The following is a 21926-nucleotide window of genomic DNA, read 5'->3' as shown; positions in this document are numbered from 1 at the left end:
GAGCTCTGAGGCAGAGGGCATGCCCTCAGATGACTGGGTGGGCGCATTGCTGTGACGTGTGTCTAGCGCTGCGTCGCACCACGCGGATGTGGGCCTGCGACAGGGCCTGGGGGTGCGGGAGGTAGAGTGGGGTTTAACTCGTGCTGTGTGGCAGAGACGGTATACGTTTTGGAACAGCGCTGAATCTAGAGTTAGTGCAAGAAGTGATGACGTTGGCCGCCGACTGTCCTCGCCACGGGGTCTTCGCACATCTGTGCGACCTGCGAGGCCTCCGGAAAGCACTGCGATGGACGTTCCCGCGGAAGGCTTGGTGGGTCTCTTCTACTTTTTGTTGAGACTTCAATAACGTGCTCATCATAATTTGTGTTCCACTGTACTGCCGTTTCCGTTTTCTTGTCTCCATGAAATCTGTATCTTTATATATTTCGATGCTGACTACCGTTGTTTGTTCGTGTGTGTGTGCTCTAGAAGTCAGCTCCGCTTTACCTTTCACCCCCACCCCCACTACCACCACCATCCTCCCCTTCTTCATGAGTATGTCCACGGCACTGGTGGAAGATGCAGCAAGGATGGCAGGGCAGACCTCTCGCACCTCGTCCGTGTGCTGATCGGTCAAAACGAATGCCCCAAAGAAAATTATACTTGTAGGCACTTTACGTCGGGAACAGGAAGTGATGAATAACTGAGTCCCTGTGGCGGTGTGTTTGTGTGTGTGCGTGCCGCTGACAGGATGGATGCAGCATCGAGACAGACACGCAGTCTCACTGCAACATGGCGGTGGAGGGGCGGAGAGATCGCCTCCGAGCAAGCTATTTTCTTCCTCTGTTGTTCCTTCTTTTCTTTTGTTCTTTCGACTTGTGACGGCGGAGAGGGGAGGCACTGCAGACTTGCCTTTATGCTTTGTTGTTTGCCGGCTTCTCCTGCTCCGCTCTCCCCCTCTCTCTCTCCCTTGCCGCGGAGCAGGCGCTGACGGCCTTTTTTTGTGCTCACGCGAAGACAACACACTGGAACAACCTGAAATATATGAACCGAACGACCACAAGAAAAAAGCGTTTGTGTGTGTGTGTGGAGGGGGGGAGGTAGGGGGTTTGCGTGAAGGACAGGAGGGAGGGAGGTGGAGAACGTCTTGTTTTTTCACGTGCTAGAGCTCACCGTGAAGCAGACAGCTACATACAGAAAAATATTTATCTACATGTATTTGTGTGCATATATATATATATATATATATGCATATATATATATATATAGGGGTACGTATGCAGTTGTGATCGTGTGTCTGTCGCACATGCTTTCCCGACTGTTGTTTTTCTTCCCTCCTTTCTGGAGTTCTCTCCGTTGTTTGTGTATTTTTTCTTTTTTTTTGTGGTGCCGAACAGGTAACACGCGTACACACACACACTCCTTCTCCCTCAGTGGAGACATCTCCAACTACGTGCTCCTTTTGATTTGCCTAGTCGACGCTTCTGCGATGACAGGGTTGTTCGCCCTTTCTTTTATTGCCTTGTTAGTCGGAGGAATCACCGCGAGCGCCACTGCCTGCCTTGAACGCGACCCTCGCTTCCCTCGCGGCAGTCTTCTGTTGCAAAAAAAAAAGAATACCGAGATCCGGTCACTAGCATGCAAACCCACAAACGCCATTTATGCCTCCCCTTCCCCTCCTTCTCTTCGTCTCAATATTGCAACGCAGCACGAGCGGGGAGATGATAAGGCGGAGAGGTGCGCTCTTTTGTGCCCGTCTGCTTGACAGCAAAGTATTTTGTATGCATCCTTACTCCGCTGATGTTTAGTCTATTGCCGGGCCGGCGGTAATGGTGATGGTGATGGCGAGTTCGAGGCAGTGTTGCCACAGACGAAAGGAAAAAGTAAGTCAAGCCAGAAGGGGAATGAGCGGAATGTGTAAGTGCGCGAGGGAGCGAGTCGCTGGATGGCACACGACCAACAGGGGAGCGCGCGCCTCTTCGTTCCTCTCGTCGCCACGCTTACCGGAGGTGCGACAAGCGAAAACAAACCGAAGAACGTTAGCCGTGCTCTACGTAAAAGAAAACGTTGGTGGTGAGGTGCTTCTTCCTGGTACACATCGAATCTACGGAATACATACCTGCGACGCGCAGGCGCACCCGCGCTCATGCATCGAGACGGAACGCATCTTTTTCCTTTTTTTTATTACTTAGACACGAACGTGACGCTCCCTTTGTGGAGAAAGCGATGCGGCAGAGCCGCTTGGGCGATGTGTATCGATATGACAGGAAGTTAGAGGCGGCCGTTATTCAGTCATGGGTCCGTTTTTTTTCCTCATACTCTCTCGCATCACCTCCCGCTTTCCTCATCACTACCCTCAGCGCTTTCTGTCTCTTACTGCTTGTGCTGTGCTCGACATTCTCCAGGCATCGCTAAATGCGCGCATACATAGTTGTCCCCTCTCCCCCATCATCTGAGCACCTTGTGTATCCCTCTTTCCTCGTATAGAAACGGCGCTCACATCGCCTAACCCCCGGGGGCACACCGGCTCACACCCTCACACGTCTTGTTGCGCTTCCTCTAGTTTGGTGCCCCCCTCCCCGCTAACCTCTCTCCATTAATATATATCTGTATATAGATGAAGGGAACCTCCGAGCAACGATATCTTGAGACTCTTCGAGACGCCGCGCGCACCTGGGATGCCCACGCTGAGCAGCCTCACGGTGGCGGAGCAGGTGGCCGCCCTGCCGCCTCTCTCGCAACTTCTGGGTATCGACCCACCAGGAGCAGCCAACCATAAGACCAAAGACACAGGGAAGGCACCAGCATGGCAGGTGTCGACTCGCACCGGTGCTTCTTGCGCCACCAAGGCCTCGTCCTCCCATACACGGTCTGCGGTCACTCCTCGGCGACCGCCTTTAGACGCACCTCCAGGCGCGGCGCCAACCATCAACTCGCTTGCGACTGCGGCGAATCTTGAAGCGCCATTGTGTTCATCCAGCGCGCGCAAGGAGGAAGAGCTGCAAGCTGCGCCGTCCACGCTGTTGACAGATGAATGCATCGGCGGCTTGCGCGAGTGGCGCCGCGTCCGGCAGTCACTGCAGCTACCGATCGCGTACCGCGCCGAGGAGGACGTTCACCTTTCGCTGCGCCTGCTGCGCTCTCTCGCCCTCTTCGCACCTCTGCTGGACGACGACTTGCTGACGCTGGCCGAAACAATGGAAGTAATGGAGGTGACGGGCGCCGGCAAGGTTCTCCTGCGAAAATGTGCCGCTGGTCATGCGGCTCGCTTGCCAAGTAGAACGGGTGCCGCCGCTGAGGCGATGGTAAAGACGCCTGCCGATAGGCCGCCGCTGTCGCTGGATGCGTTGCTCACACCGCCGTTGCTTGATGACGAGGAGGAGCAGGAGCGGCCGCAGGGAGTTTGGACGATGCCTGCAGCGCAACTCTTCCAGTGCTTCAGGGAGCAAATGGGCCGCGGTGAGCCACCATCGCTGCCATCAGAGCGCACAGAAAACGTCGTTGGTCTTCACATGGACGACGCACTGCCGCCGATCACGGTGAAGGCGACGACAAGGCGCAGTGCCCAGAGATCGCAGGGGCAGTCTACGGTAGGGTTGACGAGAGTACCTGCCACCGGCATCACTACGGCGCCGCTCTTCTTTCCGGACGACGACACGCTCAACGGCGACGGAGCCTTTGCTTTAGTGCTGCTGAGCGGACACTGCCACCTCGAGTGGCCTCGTGAGCGCGGTCTGATGGAGGATTCGACACAGACGCCGCTGTGGCAGAGCTATGAGCTTCAGCCGGGAGATGCCATGGGATATGCTCTGATCTGGGGTGCCTTACCGCCTTGGGCGCAGTACGTGACGTCCGAGACGATTACGCTGCTGATAGTGAGTTCCGAGGGGCGACCTCCCGAGGTGGCGGCGCGCTTGCGGCGCGTGTGTCGCCGTGCCAACGAGGCGGTGCTCCGCGCGCAGCGACGATTTCTCGCGCACGAGCTGCGCGTTCCCCTCTTCAACCCTGACGACAGTGCCATGGGGATGACGCGCGCCACCGTCACTGATGTGGGTGAAGCACAGGAGGAGCAGGGGCCGCAAGGCCACGCAGCTGCTACGGTGGCGGAGGCCGCCGTCCCGTCTATCGCGTCTCTTCTCGATACAACGGCGCGGAACTTGATTCCCATTCGCATCCCCACGCATACGGTTTTGTTTCGCGAAGGACTCACCCCAGTGAAGGAGTGTGCCATCTACTTCATTCTCGACGGTGGCCTCGCCGTTGTCCGCCGCATTTGGTCGCAGGACCAGCAAAGGCTCTTCTCCGAGCAGATGCAACTCGTGCGCGCGTTGACGCCCGCCACCGGCATTTGCCCGCCACTGTCGCCGCTGCCGGCGACGGACAGCATGGAGGTGGCGCAGCTGCGGCGCGGTGACTATTGTGGCGATCTGGCCTACCTCAACGAGGACCCTGACCACGTAGCCTCGATGGACGCCGAATGGACGGCAGCGTACTGGCAGAGCACGCTGGCTCAGCCTACCGCACGGTCCAGCCAAGATGGCAGACGTCGTGACACGGACGGACAGTGTTCTCGTGATGTGACCGATCATGCCTCGGGTCGCGGCGCTAATAGCTCTCTCTTCAGACGTCACAAGGCCACTGTGGTTGCCCAGCAAGCGTCATCGCTCTATGTGCTGCTTCCGCGTGCCGCGGACGAAGCGTTGGTTGGTGTGGTGGAGCAACGCATGCGCGACCACGTCCACCGCGAGTACGCCGGCTACCGAAATGTCTTTGCCGAGTACGAGAAGCTGTACAAATGGGCACTCTACAAGGAGCGCGTGTTGTATGACGTGTCTCAGAAGGCCCCGGTGAACTTCCGTTAGCAGCCGCGTCTGAAAGACGAGGGAGCGTGCCGGAGTTGAGGAGGGGGGCACGCGTGCTTCTGTACACCCAAAGAGGAACATGCACGTCCGTGTCCCTGCGTTTCCCACGGTACCTGCCTCGCGCCTCCTTCCTTCGACGTGGGTGCTTGCTTTACCGCTGCGCATCTCTCGTCGTCCCTGAAAGACTCGTCTCGGCCGTGACACCGATGTACGCTACTGACTTTCTTCTGTTTTTTTTTCCTTATCCCCTCATTGTTTACCTCCTCCGTGCCCACCGCGAATGGACAGCGCGACGCCCGCGCATGCAGAACACTTCAGACATGCGCTCACTCTCACTCTCGCTCTCCTCCTCCTCCCCTTTTGTTTTCCCTCACGGCTGCTTCTGTTGGTGATGCACCTCGGCGAACCGTGTGTATGGGGAGGGAGATGGGAGGGATATAGGAGGGAAGGGGGGCTATGCCGGGTCGTCGTATCCATTTTGTCTTTTGAGGGGTGGTGGTGGTAATAGATTGAGAGAGTTGTTGTGTCGTCAGCTCATATGGAGCTGGTTACGGTCCCCCTTTCGTATACCTATGCTCCTCACCCTCATCGTGGCTCTCGCAGTACTTGATGGACGTTCGCATTGAAGAAACACAGACACAAACGGAGAGCGAGGGGCACACACGTGCCGCCGTTGCAGGGGTATCGACTCCCGTGCTTCCTTGCCCCTCCTCCTTTCTCTCTCGCCTTCGCCGACACATCATACATGTGTGCAGACTCCAATCATGCACGCCTCCGGTGGGGAGGAGGGAGCGGCACGGCTCAGTTCGCCAGAGCACATCATCAGCACCGAGCCGCGTCAGTGCGTATGAGAGTGCGCGCAGCTTCTATCACTTGTCTGCACGTTTCCATCTTTTTTTTATTTGCTGACGTATGTTTTCGGTGAGGATGGGGGTGGGAGTGGGGGTTGGGCTCCGCCACATGGGCTCAATTGCGGTGCGCGCGTGCTTGCGTTTTTCTGGTGGGTGGCCCTTGCGTGTCGCGAGGACTTGCGGCGATCTGCGCGCGCGAACGACAGCTGGGGCCTCTCGGATGCGCGACGTGGAGTTGCGAAGCTCAGTACGAAAAAAAAAGATAAACGCGGCCGGTGGCACAGCGCGAACGATAGAAAACGCAACCGACGGTAAACAGGGGCACGCGGACGAGCAAAGCCAGCAACAAGAAGGCCGCCGCGCGTTCAGCGACGAACACTCGTTGTCGGTGGACTCTCTGCGTGTCACGTTCGCTCGCAAGTGTGGGGCCCCGGCTCTTTTTGGGCTGAGAGCAGCGGGCTTGCTTGCTCGCAGGATCACACAGGCCAAGCATAGAACACATACTGAACAGAGGTACATCCATAGAAGCACACACATATACAGGCACACACGCGTAGAAGGCAGCTTGCCATCAATCACAGCCATCACCACCGCCACCAGCCTGCTTACTGTGCTCTTGTCTCCCTTTCTTATTTTTTTCTGTTGCTGTCGTTCCTGCGCGTGTCTCTGTGCGCGCGTGCGTGCACGTCCCGGGCGTTTGTGTGTGTGTGTGTGTGCAGGCGCTGGTCTTTTCCTTGCCGCCATGCAGGCCATCAACGAAAACTCGTTGCGCGAGTTTTATGCGCACGTCTACCCCGTTGAGCTTATCACCCAATGGTTATCGTACCGGCTCAGCCAGCCACGTCTTTCTGCGGGCTCTTCCGTGGCGAGGGTGAAAGGTGAGCAGACGGCGGTGTCCGGAGAGGAGAGTAAGGACGGGGTACTCCATGCGCTCGGCATGAAGGCGGAGCCGTGCAATGCCGTGGGTGCTGCCTCAGGCGCTGATGATGACAAGGAGTGGCTGGATGGGAAGGGGGCTGCTGCCGCGGAGGGCTATCTGGCACGCCGCGAGTTCTGCTTCACCCTCATCGGCGACATCTTTACACGTTTTCGGAGCTACCGAAGTGCCGAGGAGCTGCGCGCCGAGCTGGTGCGCTGCTTTCCAGAGAAAATCGACGTGGGCGCCGTGTACAACATCCGACCAAACCAGAAGCAAGGCCTCGCGAACGTCTTCCCGGTGGAGCGGGAGCTCGTGTTCGACATAGACATGTCAGACTACGACAATGTGCGGTCCTGCTGCTCTGGCAAGAGCATCTGCTCCTACTGCTGGGCGTGGATGTCGTGCGCGGCGCACGTGCTGCACACCTTGCTGCGCGACGACTTTGGCTTCAAGTACATCCTGCCCGTGTTCTCGGGTCGGCGCGGTATTCACTTGTGGGTGTGCGACCGGCGTGCCAGGCGCATGACAAACGATGAGCGAACGGCGTTGGTCGGGTATTTGACTGTCGTCGCACCCAAGACACTCCGCAGCACCATCGTGGCCGATCTGGCGAACCACCGCCTCATCCACCCAACAATCCGCCACGTGTTGCGCACACAGCTCGACCGCGCCTTCACTGCGCTTTTCGTAGCGTCCTCGAGCGACAACCCCAACAACATTCAGCATCATCCCAAGGCTGCCTACATCGTGCATGACGCTACATCGGCTGTGCTGAAGCTCGGCCGTCGCGACGCCTTGAACCGGTTCCAGCAGCACGTGCACTTCCAGCAAGGCAACGTGCTGGACTGGGCAACCTACCTGCGCGCCCTCGGCTCGGAACAGGAGGCCACAGATATTTTGCACGCCGTGCAGCTTCTTCTCATGTATCCGCGCCTTGACGAGCACGTGAGTACGCGGCGTGATCACCTGCTGAAGCTTCCCTTTTGCGTGCATCCCGGCACGGCCTCCTTGTGCTGCCCACTCGAGTGGGAAGAGGTGGATGGGTTCAACCCAACAGAGGACGCGCCGAAGCTGCACGAAATGCTTCTCAGCCACAGCCTGGATGTTCGGTGGACGCTGCCGCTAGAGCGCATGCTGAAGGCCATGCGCACAGACGAAGACGAGAACTCCTCGTGAGGGCCTTGGCTAGCGCACATGTGGCTCTGCGCGTTGGCATCCCTTTGCGGGTGCATGCACGCCGTTGGCTGGCGCAGCTTTACACGGTGAGAGGCGTCGCTCTCTTTACCGTCTTTCGTGTGCTGACTTGTGCCCCTGGAAGTGAACGACAAGCTTGCCTCGCCTTCCTCTAGGCACTGAAAGCAGGATCTCTGCGGCGCAATGTTGGGCGCGATAGATGAGGGCTGCGTCTGTACACGTTGAGCGCTTGTATGTATGTCGATGCGTTCAGGCCGGCTCCTCAATTTCGATGTTGACCCCCTCCTCTTCTCCCGCCATCTCCGGCTTTTCTCTCTTTCGTTGGATAAGGTTTCGTCTCTCAACAACTCGTTGTTGGCCCAGTCGTGGCATATTGAATTTGTGTTGTCGTGTGGTCTCTGTCTGTGCCTGTGTGTGTGTGCCAGGCGCTGTCGCCCTTTGTGAGTGCTTCCTGCCTTTATATCTCCTTCGTTTCGTCTGTTTGTGTGCGTGCAGGGGGGGGGGGTTGACCGCGGAGGGCGCGTTTCATCACAGCACGTTGCCTCTCGTCGACGTTTGCGTGATGCGCTACTCCCTACCTCCTCCCTCTCTCGTGTGCGCCCAGGTGACTCTCCTCCCTCGTCTACGCGATTCCAGTCGCTCTTACACTTCAGAGGAACTCTGAGCACATACAGCGCAAGAGCGTAAAAAAAAAAAACAGCAGCAGCAATCAGTGGCCGAACAAGATGTCATTGTGCCGTCCCCCGTCCCTCTTTCTGATCGGTGCGCGCGTCGAGCATTCGCGCGCATATGCTGGCGTGGGGCTCTTCCCTTCCACTTGGCTCTCTTCCGCTGCTGCGCACCTCTCCTGTCTCTCGCACTCCTGTCCTCGTCTCTCCTCGACGACCGGCGAGTTGCTCGCTCGCCCTCGCGTGTCGCGTGCGTCGTCCACGTTGCAGTCGTTTTTGTTTGCTTTTTTGTGTGCGTAGGCGTTTCCTGTCGTTGCTCGTCTGCTCTCCCCCGCTGAGCGGTCCTCCGAAACGGCACCAACTGAACAGAAAATGTTCTTCGCACCACCGGCAAAGGTGCCACGGACACAGCGGCTAACGATGACGAGCAGCTCAGCGGCGCCGTACGTCTACAAGCGCGCCACCGAGGCGGACAGCGGACTCGCCGAGGCGTCGCCGACCTCTCTCGATGGCGCAGTGCTCTTCGATGCCGCGAGCGGATGCACGGTGCCGGCTTCGAGCTTTCTCTCCGGTGCCGGCACGCACATGTGCTGGCTGGTCGACGAAAACACGAAGCTGCTGCGCCTCTGGAACGTGAGCCGGCCAGGGTGGCAGACGGCGGCGCCACGGCTTGCAGAGATACCGTACTTTGCAGCCGCCAAGGAGGGACTGCCGCTGTTTGTGAGTGAGATGGGTGGCGAGGAGGAGTCGCTTGCGTTTTGCAGCGAGCGCGGTGCCATCTCTAGTCTCGACCACAGCATCGAGGTGCAAATGCTCGACGACGACACTGGCATGACAGTGTCGAGTTTTGTCTGCACGCGGCGCTGGGTTAATGCAGAAGCGGTGATTGTGACGGTGCTGGGGACGACGGCTGGGGTGATTGTCGTGGATCTCAAGTACGACGGCGCGCACACGACAATGAAGTTCGATCGGCGTGACCCGGCGTCCTTTCGATGGGCACGCGGAGGGCACAACAACCTGCCTCAACGCAGCAGTGGCGGCGGCGACACGGAGACGAGCGCGGACACCCTGTTCACTGATTGTGCAGAGGAAGAGAGTCAGCAGCTGGTGTCGAACGAGTACTCGGACACAGGGCGCCCTATTGCTTCTCCAAACACTTCCAGCTGGCTGTGGCACTCACTCAAGTGCTTGGTCGCCGGCGGAAACAACCCGAGCGGCGATCGAGAGGATGACGGGACAGGCACTGGCAGTGCCGCAAGTGCGTCGCCTGTGTGGCCACTTTCGGCGGTCGGCAACGGGCAGCTCGGTGACAGCCCACTTGCCTTTACACACGTGCAGCTGCGCTACCACTACCCTGAGCAGGTATTGGCGATCAGCGCTTCAGGTGAGGTCTTCCTGCTCGCTTTCAGTCCGGTGCCACCGGCGGTGGAAGGGGCAGGACGGCGGCCATGCATTTCTATTAAGTGGGCCACGTCGCTCCCAGCGTCGCTGGGGCGCAGAGGCCAGGTCGTTTCCTGCACGGAAAGCCAGCACAAGGTGTGCGTTCTCTACTACGTTCGCAGCAGCTCGGCGCAGCCGCTCCCAGCGCTGTGGCTCGTGACGCTGGATGCCTCTCTCGGAAAGGTCGTGAATTATGTCGTGCTGAACGCCGTCGCGGACGTAGTCAGCGCCGCCGCGCACCTGCCGCGCCACCACATCAAGCTGTTCTCTTGTGACAACCACCGCGAGGTCCTCATTAGCGTCGGCGCGTACGTGCTGCGCGTGAACAATCAAGTCGGGGTGCGGCAGCCGTGCTCTAGCGAGGACACCGTCTGCTTCGGCCACCTTGAGCAGCCCGTGGCGTCGCTGTTGCGGGATGACGGGAGCCTCGTCACCCTCGACGCTCGCGGCCCACACCTAACCGTGAGAGACGTCCTGGCGGGCCGCATGACGCACGCTGCCAGTGGCGACGGTCCCAGACGAGTGCACGACGGCGACAACTCCGGCGAGGCAGAGTTGAGGAGCATCCTTGATGCAGTCCGCACCGACTCCAAGCTTTCTTTGGACAGTGCGGTGCTTTACGCAAGTGAGTCGCTCTCGTCCTCGACGAACTTGCAGCACCAGTGGCGCCACGGCACCGGCAACTGGGCCCGTCGAAACCTGAACACTGAGGATGAGAACATTGTACTGCGAGTCACACGCCAGCTCACGTTCCAGCAGCAGGCGCACCGCTCCTTCGTTATGGCCGTCCTGCGCCACGAGCAGGTGCGCATGCAGCTTTCGCATGCGACCATGGCGCAGTTGCTGTCGGTGCAAGAGGCGCTCATGTCCTTGTGTGCGCTGCGCAGCATGCAGAATGTGGGGCTGAAGGTGGAGCACTCTTTCGACTCCAGCGAAGATTGCGTGACACAGCGGGTTCTGCCTCCCTTCAGCGCCATGCTCGAGACGGCGCTGAGCAGCGGCAGTGCCTACCTGCTGCAGCGCCGTCCCTCTCGTCATTACAACACCCAGGACGTCGTTAACGACGCGTCGAGCGCGCCGGCGGCTCCGCGGCTGGTGAAGAGCACAGAGCAGATGGCGCGTTGCCAGCAGATCATGCGGCGCGCCATTGTGGCAGTGGCGGAGGCCATCCGGGCAGAGCAGAAGGCGGCAGCGAGTGGTGTCTCCGCCCGTCTGCAAGGCAGCGTGGAGGGGTTGACAGCCTCTGAGATTTGCTTTGCGAACCCGTTGAACCTCGTGCGACTGCTTCACTTCCTTGTCGTGTACATGACCGAGGTGCGGCAGACTGTCTCGCTGCCACTGGAAGAAAAGTTTGCCGAGTGCTACGCGGCGGGTTGCATCTACGTGGTCGTTGCGCAGACCATCGTTGAATCGCGTGAGGACGTGCGGAAGGTGTGCGACATTTCTAAGGGTGTGCTGGCGTGCACGTGGACCGCCTCCAGCGATCCCGTGAGCGGTGTTGCGCTGTGCTTCTCACAGGCATGTGTGCAGCTGTCGAACATTCTGGCGGACGTCTGCGATGTAGCGTCCAGTAACCTTAACGACAGCAGTGACGGCCCCGCCAACGCCGGCGACGGCGCAGCGCGCGCGGCAAGCGGAGTCGCGTTTGCCTCGCTCACGCTGCACCACAAGTGTGACATGTTGGACGTTATCGCATACCTGCTGTACTTTTCGCTGGCTAACAGCCTTCACCACGACAACCGTTTTGTCGCCTCAGCCGTGACGAACACCCTCCTCCGCGAGCCGTTCCTCACTGGGCCGGTCGGCTACCCGTACGGTGCCCCCACCGCGTCTCGCGGCTGCGCGGAAATTGGGCGGCGCGTTCTGGGCGTGTGCGAGACGCTGGCGCTGCGCTTCGACGCAATGCCGATCCTCATGATTTTTGCGCTTTCCACGCCGATCGGCGACCCCGTGAGTTGCCCGGAGCAGTACGAGCGACTGCAGTGCTACTGTCAGCAGAACACCCTTGCCCTCGACGCTGCGCTTCAAACGCTCTGGGAGCAGCGCCGTGAGTGGGAGCTGCTGAGTCTGCCTGCCGTGCTGCCTGGCTGTCCTGACGCACGCACTCGGCGGAACAGCTTCCTGGAAGCGCAAGCGCCGCACTTGCTGTGGCTCGCCGACCCAGACCGCTATGACGCCCTAACCGCCGAGGGACAGGCCAGCCCCCCCTACATCCCGTACGGGGAGGACCAGCTCCAACACCGCAGCCGGTGCAATGCGATGGCGCGCCTGGCGTGGGTGGCGACCGGGGCGGCACCGTCGAGCCGCTTCAACGATGTGGAGCTATCGGAGTCGATTGTGGCGGCCCAGCAGGAGTTCCTCGCACCTGACTACAATAACGTCACGCTCGGCCCACAAGCGGCGGTGCAGCGACTGTTGGAGATAGAAGACTGTGTGGCGGCGTGGGTGCAGGCGGCCGTGATTGCCAGCCACACGATGCAGCCAACCAGCGAGGACTTGCTGGTGCAGGTGCTGCGGCGCTGCCGTGCGAAGGATGGTGGGTCACGCCTAAAGAACATCTTCGCAAACAGCGTTAGCGAGTTAGAGACGGACGCAGGCTTGCGCCAGACAGCGCTGGGGCAGGTGATGGTCGCATGCGCCAAGCTTCAGGACGCCGAGACGCTGCGCCGCGTGGGTGAGACGCTGCTGACTGCTGAAGAGCTCACGCTCCTCTCCTCGTGGCTGGCGTACCTTTGGACGACAAGTCACGAAAGGGCGTAGCGCGGACTTCACGACGAACGAGAACCCATTCATGCGAAGGGCTTAGCCAGTCCAAAGAAAATGAACATGAAAGCAGACGTGTGTGCGCGCTAATGGCGGAGCGCCCGCACCATCTGTTTCCTCCGCCAGCGTTGTTTGCGTGTGTTCGCGCAACGGTGTCAACGCCCGCAACGCGGTCAACACGGAAAATGTGGACGATGCAGGTGTCGATGATGCCCAGAGGCGCGCCATTGTTTTGTGTTTAAGAGAGAAACGACACCGAATGAAGACGAGTGAGACCACGGAGCCGCACGCTTCCTCTTGCACGGGTTTCAGCTCTTCGAGCGTCACATGGGCGACGAACGGAGAGTCTGCCGACTCGCGGCCTGCGATGGGGTGATACATAGGGCGATGCGAGCGCGTCTCGAAGTGCACGCCTTCACAGCATCAAAGAGAGGAAAAGGCCAGTGGCCCTGAATGCAGGAGCGCATCCCGCTCATGCAGAGACTTCGGGTGTAGGAGTCTTCTGCCAGCCATGGCGAAGCCCCGCGCTGTAGCCGCGGCCTCCGTCCCCGCACCTCTCGCGCTCTCTCTCTACATTGACTCCTCCCTCCCCCCTCACTACAACCGCTACGGCCCTACCACTGTTCATTTTCAGCGTGTCATGGGCATGCGCAGATACGCAGCAGGTAGAGGTCAGGCAGCTCTGCGCACAAACACATCTATAAACGCGCGCGCGTAAGCCACCAACGCGCCGTGCTTGTGTCACAGGCCGAACGTGATACACCGTCTTGCTTTTCAGTAGCAGTTGTGAAGGTGATTTCCGCTGCACTCTCATGAAAGACGCATCGTCCTTCCTCGATGCGCTGCTTGCAGCCAAAAAGCTGCAGGCCACCGAGCTCTTCGGTCCGTGGGATATGGAGGCAAATGGGCGGATTGCCATTGAGCAGCTCCGGCCGCTTCTCCGTAGCGTTTTTCCATCCCCGTCGAGCTTATCACAGCATGGCGCTGCCATTGCCGTCGATCACCTGTCGGCCTCGCAAGTGAAGAGGGCGTTCGAGAGCGTGACGGGGCGACTGTGGGTGCCTCCCCCGTCGCTCGTGACGGCGCCCGCTTCAGCGAAGCAAAGTGGTCGTTGCTTGGACCCGATGTACCTCGGACCCACGCTCAATGAGGTGCACGCCATCATCGACGTCTTGTGCGGCGGCGAGACGCAGGCAGAAGTGGCATCAACGCTTGACAGCCGTGACCGTGAAGAGGACGCGTCGACGTGGCTTGTTGCGGCTCGCCAACGACCTTCATCGAGCACGGCGCCCCTCACGCCCACGACCGACGCCATCGGGAGCCGCACCGCTGCGATGAGGGCGGCGCATCACCCTTCCCTTGCTAATGACGCGCGGGTGGCCTTCTTGTATGGTTCCATGGAAGAGATCTACCGTGCCTTCTGCCTCGCTGCCGGCTCACCGGGCGAGCCGACGCCCGACACGCTTCCGATTGATGCAGCACACCTGGGCCGCATCGCGTGGAACGTTCATGCGCAGCGGCTCAAGTTATGGGAGGGACGCGCGCTACACCAGCTTCTGGCTGCGAAGGCAACCACCACAGCGGCGGATGCCCACCTCACTCTGGAGGCGTTTGTAGAACTCTTGTGCGCCACGTAAAGAGGGCAGTCCCAGCGCGCGCGTCGGAGTGTGTGCCCGAAGCATATGAAGGCAAGTGTACAGTATCGTTCGAGGAGAAGGTGTGCGACCAGATAAACACCCACAGAGCAGAGAGAGCGAGAGAGATCTTTAGGGCTCTCCCGCAAGCGATGGGTGGCGAAGACGGGGCCCTGCTCCGCTACGTGATTCTGGCCACCAGAACTACCATCCCTACCGTGCCACTGTTGTCCAACCGCTGCCTGTCGTCGGGGTTTGCGTTCTCTGCCCTATTGCGTGTTTACCAATCCCCTCCTCCTCCTCCTCCTCCTCCCCCTCCCCCACACGCCTCGCTCCCTCGTGGATGGCATCCTTCCTTTCTCTCGCCATCGCTTTGTGCGAGTGACCCGGGCGCTGGTCTTCGCCGTCCTGTGCCGTGCGTATTTTTTTTTTGCCGCGCCAGCTTCCTTCACGCTCCACCGCTCTCAAGCGAAGGAATTTAGCGGGCAGTGCGAGCAACCATACGTGCCCTGCTCGATACCTCCGATCTTCGCCCCCCTTTTCCTTTCTTTCCGCTGCATCCCCCCGCACAGTCGCTCCCACGCGAAACGAGCGAGGCCGGCAGCACAACGGGAGGGTGTGCAGCGACGACACGCTCGCAGAGAGCGCTTCGAGGCGTTGCCCTTGCTCTACGCGTCGCTTGGTGTGCCGGCGAGAAAGAGCGGCCCACAAGTTTGCCGTTACAATTATCCATCGCAGCAGCGCTTGCCAAGTCTTGCAATGGTACTTCCGTCAGTGCTACGGGGCAGCGGCGGTGGTGGCCGCGGCTCAGCCTCGGGCCACACTTTGGAGACGTCTCTCGTCGGCAGTCTCCCAGATATCGCTGGGAGCGACCTTGCTGATAGCACCCTCGGCGCCTCGTCCCCGACAGAGGAAGTGTTGCGCAGCAGCCTTGACCTCCTCGCCAAACATCTGCGACAAACCCAAGCGCGGGAGACGCGGCAGCGCACGCTCCTCGTGGAGGAGGCCCTGGTGCACTTCACCGACATTATCCGCCGTCACGTCGCTTACCTGGATATTGCGGCATCCTGCGCCTTCCTTCAAGCCACACGAAACGCCCAAGCACAGGCCGAGGCGCAGCAAGCTCAGCAGTGGCAGCTGCAGATTTTGCAGGACGCGCTGCGTGACACCATGGCCGAGGAGGAGAAGCGCCGCAAAGCACATGAGCAGGCGGAGTTGTCGGTGCGCAGGTCACTGGCGCAGCTGCAACGTGCCGAAGTGTACCCAGTGCTGCTGCACGAGGTCTTTTTTCGGCTTATGCACGCCGAACACGTGCGGCGCTCCTTTCTGCACCGGGAGGAGGCACGCGCGGTGGAGGCGATGGGGATTCCGTCCTTCATCTCGCTTCCTTGCCGATCGGCGCCTCATGATGCTCCGTTTGGGTTCGGCGGTGGCGGCAAGGCAGACGCCAAGCATGGTGCCGTGGAACTGAGCAAGCTCGACTTGATGGCCGACCAGCGGTGCCCGTTTCGGTGTGCGGCAGACTGCCCATACATGCCACAGCGTACTCGGCAACTGGGCAAGCGCTGGGCGGCTGTAGTGGCCAGCGGCGAGGACACGCGTGCCACTGCGGCCTCGCTCCCACTCGGCCGTCGCACAGTCTCTCCATCCCCCGTTTCCCGGCCGTCGCAGCGGTGGCGAGTGGCTGGACTAGGGATCACGGAGGTGGGCAAGCAGCGCGTGCGCAACGCGATGGCGATGGGACACTACAGCGCCACTGCCGAGTTTCTGCCTGCATTGCGCTTGTAGTCGCACCTGATGCGGCGTAGTGATGGGGGTGAGCGGTGCGTCGCGCGTGCTAATTCCGCAGTGAACGGTGGTGGGCCGCAGGAACTCTACCTCCTGCACCTCCGGGGTTTGGGCGATGCTGCCGTCTGCTCTCTTGTCTGTCCATTTCTTCTTGTGCCTCCTTCGGTTCCGTGCCACCCCCCCCCCCACACACAAAACTTTTTTGCAGCGCTGCTCTTTTTTTTTATTTTGGTGATTTTCAGCTTGAAAATCTCTGATGTACAACAACTTGGCGGCGCACGTGGATTGTGCAACGGCCGGGAGCAGATACGCGCAATGCATCACCTTGCCTCTCCCCGTGTCTGGTACTTAACATTCGACTGTCTGGGCTCTCTGACGCCTGCTGTTCGACTTTGTTGTTTCGAGCGGCACAGCTCCCTGCTATTCGGAACGCGACCCGCTCGGCGGCGCATGCATACACAGAGAAGACACGCGCGCCCACGCTAAAGGAAGGCGACAAAGGGAAAGCAGACGGCTCATCCCGATGGCTGTACGGCAGACGTTGCGGTGCGAGCGTAGGCGCGGCGAACTGTTTGCGTTGACGCTGCTGTATGTTGTCTCCTTTTTGTTGCCCGGCTCTCGCGCTACGACGTAGCCGTTGTGCCCTCTCCGGCGTGGACGCCCTTCACGAGCCATGCTCTCGTCGCGGCTGCCACTCCTTGCTTCCGCTGCGGTCGCCCCGTCCCCTTCACTACCCGCCCCGCCCAGTGCCACTCGACAATCTGCCGTCATAACGTTGCCGACGCCCGCGCGACGAGGTCGCGGCACCTGCTGTGCTCCCTCTTGACATTCTGAAACTGCTTGTGCTACTCTCTCTCCTGCACTGTCCCTCTGGTTTCTTTGTTTTTTTTTTCTTTTTTTGTGGGGTCTTTTCTGCGTTGATTGCCCGTCACAATGCACGCATGTCTCTCTTCCATGATGCGTGTCGGGCATCCCCCCTTGTGGGGTCCTTTTCCTGGGAAACAAGAGACACATACAGAGGCAGATCCGCGGATACAGGCACATATCTTTCCCCAGTTTACGCCCGCACGCACGGCCTGCGCACTGCTACGTCGCTTGCTGAGAAAGGATGCGGGCATGGACTCTGCTGCCTCTGGTGTGCACCTGTTGGCAGACGACGCCCTGCCGGAGGAGCTGCAGACTTTCATGACAGAGCTGGGACGTCTTGAGGCGGTGTCGAAGGTACGTGCGCAGGAGCTGGCCCGCGCAAAGGCGGCGGAGCGGGAGCTGAGCGAGCAACTGGCGGCGGTCACCTACGTAGCGCAGAAGGCGCGATACGCAAGGTTGCAGTTGGAACTAGACGCAGCGGCCACGCAGGTCAGGACAGAAGGGGCTAGGCGCGAGGCCGCCGAAGATCGACGGCGGCTAAGCCACATTACCGCTCAGCTGAAGGACGTTGAAGCACGCAGCATATCTCTTGACACACAGAATGAAGAGGAACAGGATGGAGGCCGACAAGACATTCCGCGTGACGTCACAGCAGGCAAGACGGCAACAGCGATGACAGGGAGCATGACTACGTCGCCAAACGCCTTTGCAGGTGACTATCAACTGTATTGCTCTCTCAACTGCATCCATAGACATCCGCGGCTGTCACACCTTCTTCTCGAACCTCTTGTTCGGCTACTCCGAGAACTGGGTGCGCAGTACACGGCAGCTCTCGACGACAAGCACCTAGCTGACCGAGTGGCGCCTTCGCTGCACTCGTTGTGGTCGTCAGATGCCTTTCAGGTGTGGTTGCGCGAGCGCGCCTGCGGTGCGCTGACGTATGAGGATATGCGTTCTCTTTTATTCATCGCGAACGTAGCAGATGGCCACGTCGCCGGCTGATGGACGCGCAGGGTTCTTTTCAGCCTAAACCAGCGTGGCTCAGCACGCGCTTCGCACCTCCTCCCTAGCGAAGGACAGAGGCGACACCAGAGGAGGGACTGCCCGCTTCCGCTGCTGCACTGCGATACTCAGAGAACAAAGAACGTAACCCTACAAACCGGCCAGGAAGGCGAGACATAGCTGAGAAACCCGCCGAGAGGTACACCAGACTTGCGCACTCGGGTTGTCGGAGGTCGTCGTGCATGGGAACGTGTTTGCGTCCGAGCGAAGACGCGACGTCACTGCGATGCATACGCGTGATCACTTCTGCCTTCGGTGTCGTCCTTGATGGGAGGTGCGCCACTGCCGCCGCCTTCCCTCTCTCTCTCGCATTCCTGTGGGACCCTTCTTCTTGCTTCGCACCGAACAACCGTGAAGAAACGGGGTGCGCACACACGCAAGGCTGCACGCGGTCACGAATTTCTACGAATCCTCTCCTGTCTCTCTCTCTCGCTCTGTGTGTGTATCGCTCTTCGTGTATGTGTGTGTGTGTGTGTGTTTGTGGGGTGCTCCGCTTGACTGGCCTCTCTTTCTTTCACTGCCTGCCTCCCCTACGCCTGTTTCACGTGCCCCCACCGATGTGCGGGTGCGAAACACCGTCGTGCCGCTGCGTATCCGTGATCGTCTGCTGCAGTGCAGACACGACACCACACTCCGTCTGCCTGCCTTCTCCTTATCATGTGCGGGTCTTTTTCTGTGAGTGCGTCTTTCGCTCTTACTAGCGCGAGTAGCATGGCCCTCTCCACTCTGACGCTTCGGCTGTCGCGCTCAGCAGAGTTGCTGTCTGGCGTGCCGATCAGCAAGGAGCTACGGCAGCGAATCCGCACCAGCACGTCAGTCCTCCGTCGACCACCATGCCTGGTTGTGGTGCTCGTCGGTGACCGTGCCGATGCGATCCGCTACGTCAACCACAAGAGGCGCGCCGCCGCGGAGTGCGGCATTGAAGTGCATCTCGTTCATCTTTCCGCTACCATTCAGCAGGTTGAGCTTCACAGGACCCTGGCTTCCGTCAACGACGACGTCGAGGTCGACGCCGTCCTTCTCCAGCTGCCGCTGCCACCTCATCTGCGTACTCGACCGGCACTGCTCCACATCCACCCAGGCAAGGACGTGGATGGCCTCCACCCCTTGAACGCCGGAAGCCTCTGCCTGCAGGATCAGAGGTCGCGCCTGCATACACTTGTCGCGGCATCCTCGGCAGCATCAGCGTCGCTCGTCGACCAGCAGGCGCAGGGAATGATTGAGGAGATGCTGTTGCCGGCTGCCACCAGCGGCGGCGACAGCGCCATGCGTCACCGTTTCCATGAGCGCAACATCTTTGTGCCGTGCACCGCCCTCGCCATCCGCACAGTGCTCTTCTCCTATCTCGGCCGCACGGAAAACTTCGCGCACTTGTTGCCGGCAGCCCACAGCAACGACATGTCTGCAGTGGAGGGTCCATCAACGCTTCCGTCCCCATCGTTGTCGGCAACTGCCGGCATCGTTTCCCCGTCGTCGCCGGAAGGCAAGCAATTCCCACGGAGCAGCGCGAGTACCCAAGCACCTCCCCGCCGCGACCTGCACGCCGTGATCGTGAACAACAGCAGGGTGGTGGGGGTGCCGACGGCGGCGCTGCTGCAGCGCGCAGGCAGCTTTGCCGTCACGTTGTGCAGTCGCAGTAACTCGCTGGACACCATTCGACATGTCGCGCAACAGGCGGACGTGCTCATCACGGCTTATGGAGTGGCCAATGTGTTCGACCGGTCGTTTGTTCGAGAGGGGGCCATCGTGATCGACGCCGCCGTCAACGAGTTACCGGAGATGACGTGCCAGAAGGAGGCAGCGGCAGAGACAGGCGGCAGCGCGCGAAAGAAGGGCATCTGCGGCGACGTCGACATAAATTCGGTGTCCGCTGTTGCCGCGGCAATCACGAAGACACCAGACGGTGTTGGCCCTCTTACGGCGTCGCACCTGATGTTCAACGTGTTGAAGGCGTATCAGCTTCGACACGACAACGAGCGTCGCTACAACAACATCTACACAGAGTTCCTGAAGATGTACGGCACGCACGAAAAGGTGCGGGGCCATGCGCCGCCTCTAGGGATACCATTCATGGCTGCTCCATGACAGGTGTCAGCGAACGCAGAGTTGGTACGCAAGCCGGCCAAGGCGGCGCCGCTTGCGTCACGCGCGCCGGCCGTGCAGCGTGTCATGGTCATGTCACTCGATGAATCAGGCAAGGCCGTGATGGTGCGCGAAGCGAGTGCGGCAGAGGAAGAGGGTGATGCCAGCGACGATACAGACGCCGGTAAGGAGAGCTAAGGCGCTTGAGATGCATGTCTGGTGCTGGACCTCGTCGTTGGCGCACGGGTCGCAACGCGCGTATGTGCACAAGTTTGTGTAAGTGTGTGCGCATGCGCATGCGCGTGTGCGTGTGTGGTTGGGGGAGGGGGCAGGAGGCAGGGAAGGAGAGAAAGCCGATGCTTCTGCGTGGACGTGCGTCTTACCTTTCCTCGTTGTTCTCTCGAGGAATGGCGAGAATGCGCCGACTCCAGCTGCTGCGTAGTGCATCGAAGATCACGGTATGCTCTTGCGCAGGTGTCGAACTCTGTCATTCTCTCTCATGCCGCACGTGGGTGTCTGCATAGGTCGCCCACACCCTTTTGGTTGCTCCTCCTGCTTCTTAGCGTCTTCCATGTTTCCTCAACCTCAACGGATGCGAATCTCAAGGTTTCTGTGCGTCACCGCTATTTTCTCTCTGGCTTCCTTCCGTGTTCTTGGACTCACCGCGCTGGGGCGCGGTCGTCGACGTCCGTGCTGCGTGATGGACTCCATACCCATCCATTCACGCACACCTTTCCTTCTCTCGTTTACTTGTGTTGTGGCCGTCGTTGTCGTGCACGCACCGACGCCCCTTTTTGCGGGTGTTTCAGCTCTTCCTCGCCCTCTTCGACTGTTGTTGCGGAAGCGCTGGCACGGTTGACTTTCGGGACCCTTTCCACGGCGGATGCCCCTTTCTCCCAACCACGCGACTCTTCACTCCTTCCTCCCCGTAGCTTCTCGTATCCTTGGCACGTATTCATCGTCTCAGTGGGATTTAGAGACACACAGGACACCGCTCATTGCACCGAAGCTCTTGCCTCACGGGTCGTGTTGAGATGCCCGGCCATGCGGTGCTGAAGCACCACCTCCACTGCCACCAACTCGCTTCGTTGCCGTTTCTTTGTTCGCTACAACCGAGTTGGTCGTGGTTCTGCTGAGATCGCACCTTCTCCCTCCGTGCTCGGCTATCGCGCCCATCAGCCATTTCGTGGAGTCACGTGGTGTGTGGTGCCGTCGCGAACACAGCAGATGGGCAGCGCGGCCGATAAGAGCACCACGCACGAAGAGAACGTGAGGGGGGGGGGCGCACGCCCAACTCTGCGCTGGGCTCCCTGTGGTGAGCCGGTGCTTTCATTTTTGGTCCGGCATCTCACCCACCCGCTACCGCGTCCATACGGTCATCTCCATACACACACCACCACGTCATGTGAAAACTCGTCCTGGTTCCCCCCTTTCTTCTGTCCTTCTGCACATCTTCAGCGTGCTGTCTTCTCAAGGCAGAGGTACCACCCATAAAGAAGGCGCGCACGCTCTCTCTCTGGGCTCATACAAGCTTCACCTTCGTCGTAACCGCCTCTCTAATCATTGTCACTCATTGTTGGGTGTGTCTGTTCTGTGCTGCTTCTCTTTTTTTCGGTGCGAGGCCCACATTCCGGTGACGAACCCCTCCTTCCCACGCCCCACCCCACTCAAGAAGGTAAACAAGCAAATCGTTTCACACACACACATACGCACACAGACCTCTCTCTGTGTGGGCACGAGTACTCGTGGCGAAGGAGTTCGTTTCTTGAGTGGTTTCGTTGTTTTGTTTTGCCTCCGCTCTTTTTGCTCACGCTGAA

The 21926-nt window shown here is 59.8% G+C and overlaps 7 protein-coding genes across 7 annotated transcripts; all 7 read left to right on the top strand.

Moving 5' to 3' along the window:
- Nucleotides 1-2657: 2657 nt before the first annotated feature.
- Nucleotides 2658-4841, top strand: LDBPK_220280 (hypothetical protein, conserved; the record flags this gene model as incomplete). The annotated part of the gene is made up of 1 exon (XM_003860730.1): nucleotides 2658-4841. The coding sequence occupies one exon, from the start codon at nucleotides 2658-2660 to the stop codon at nucleotides 4839-4841; it is 2184 nt and encodes a 727-aa protein (XP_003860778.1).
- A 1593-nt stretch (nucleotides 4842-6434) lies between these two features.
- LDBPK_220270 (DNA primase small subunit, putative) lies at nucleotides 6435-7787 on the top strand (the record flags this gene model as incomplete). Its single annotated transcript, XM_003860729.1, has 1 exon — nucleotides 6435-7787. One exon carries the CDS (start codon nucleotides 6435-6437, stop codon nucleotides 7785-7787), a length of 1353 nt encoding a protein of 450 aa, XP_003860777.1.
- Nucleotides 7788-8845: 1058 nt separating this feature from the next.
- LDBPK_220260 (hypothetical protein, conserved) lies at nucleotides 8846-12673 on the top strand (the record flags this gene model as incomplete). Its single annotated transcript, XM_003860728.1, has 1 exon — nucleotides 8846-12673. One exon carries the CDS (start codon nucleotides 8846-8848, stop codon nucleotides 12671-12673), a length of 3828 nt encoding a protein of 1275 aa, XP_003860776.1.
- An 815-nt stretch (nucleotides 12674-13488) lies between these two features.
- LDBPK_220250 (hypothetical protein, unknown function) lies at nucleotides 13489-14313 on the top strand (the record flags this gene model as incomplete). The annotated part of the gene is made up of 1 exon (XM_003860727.1): nucleotides 13489-14313. The coding sequence occupies one exon, from the start codon at nucleotides 13489-13491 to the stop codon at nucleotides 14311-14313; it is 825 nt and encodes a 274-aa protein (XP_003860775.1).
- A 756-nt stretch (nucleotides 14314-15069) lies between these two features.
- Nucleotides 15070-16098, top strand: LDBPK_220240 (hypothetical protein, conserved; the record flags this gene model as incomplete). Its single annotated transcript, XM_003860726.1, has 1 exon — nucleotides 15070-16098. One exon carries the CDS (start codon nucleotides 15070-15072, stop codon nucleotides 16096-16098), a length of 1029 nt encoding a protein of 342 aa, XP_003860774.1.
- A 1116-nt stretch (nucleotides 16099-17214) lies between these two features.
- Nucleotides 17215-17967, top strand: LDBPK_220230 (hypothetical protein, unknown function; the record flags this gene model as incomplete). Its single annotated transcript, XM_003860725.1, has 1 exon — nucleotides 17215-17967. The coding sequence occupies one exon, from the start codon at nucleotides 17215-17217 to the stop codon at nucleotides 17965-17967; it is 753 nt and encodes a 250-aa protein (XP_003860773.1).
- A 717-nt stretch (nucleotides 17968-18684) lies between these two features.
- LDBPK_220220 (methylenetetrahydrofolate dehydrogenase-like protein) lies at nucleotides 18685-20112 on the top strand (the record flags this gene model as incomplete). The annotated part of the gene is made up of 1 exon (XM_003860724.1): nucleotides 18685-20112. One exon carries the CDS (start codon nucleotides 18685-18687, stop codon nucleotides 20110-20112), a length of 1428 nt encoding a protein of 475 aa, XP_003860772.1.
- Nucleotides 20113-21926: the final 1814 nt, after the last annotated feature.

This window comes from Leishmania donovani, chromosome 22 (assembly GCF_000227135.1).
Source record: "Leishmania donovani BPK282A1 complete genome, chromosome 22".
Lineage (NCBI taxonomy): Eukaryota > Euglenozoa > Kinetoplastea > Trypanosomatida > Trypanosomatidae > Leishmania > Leishmania donovani.
Note: the sequence above shows the minus strand (reverse complement) of the source record. Positions and strands in the feature narration are given on the sequence as shown.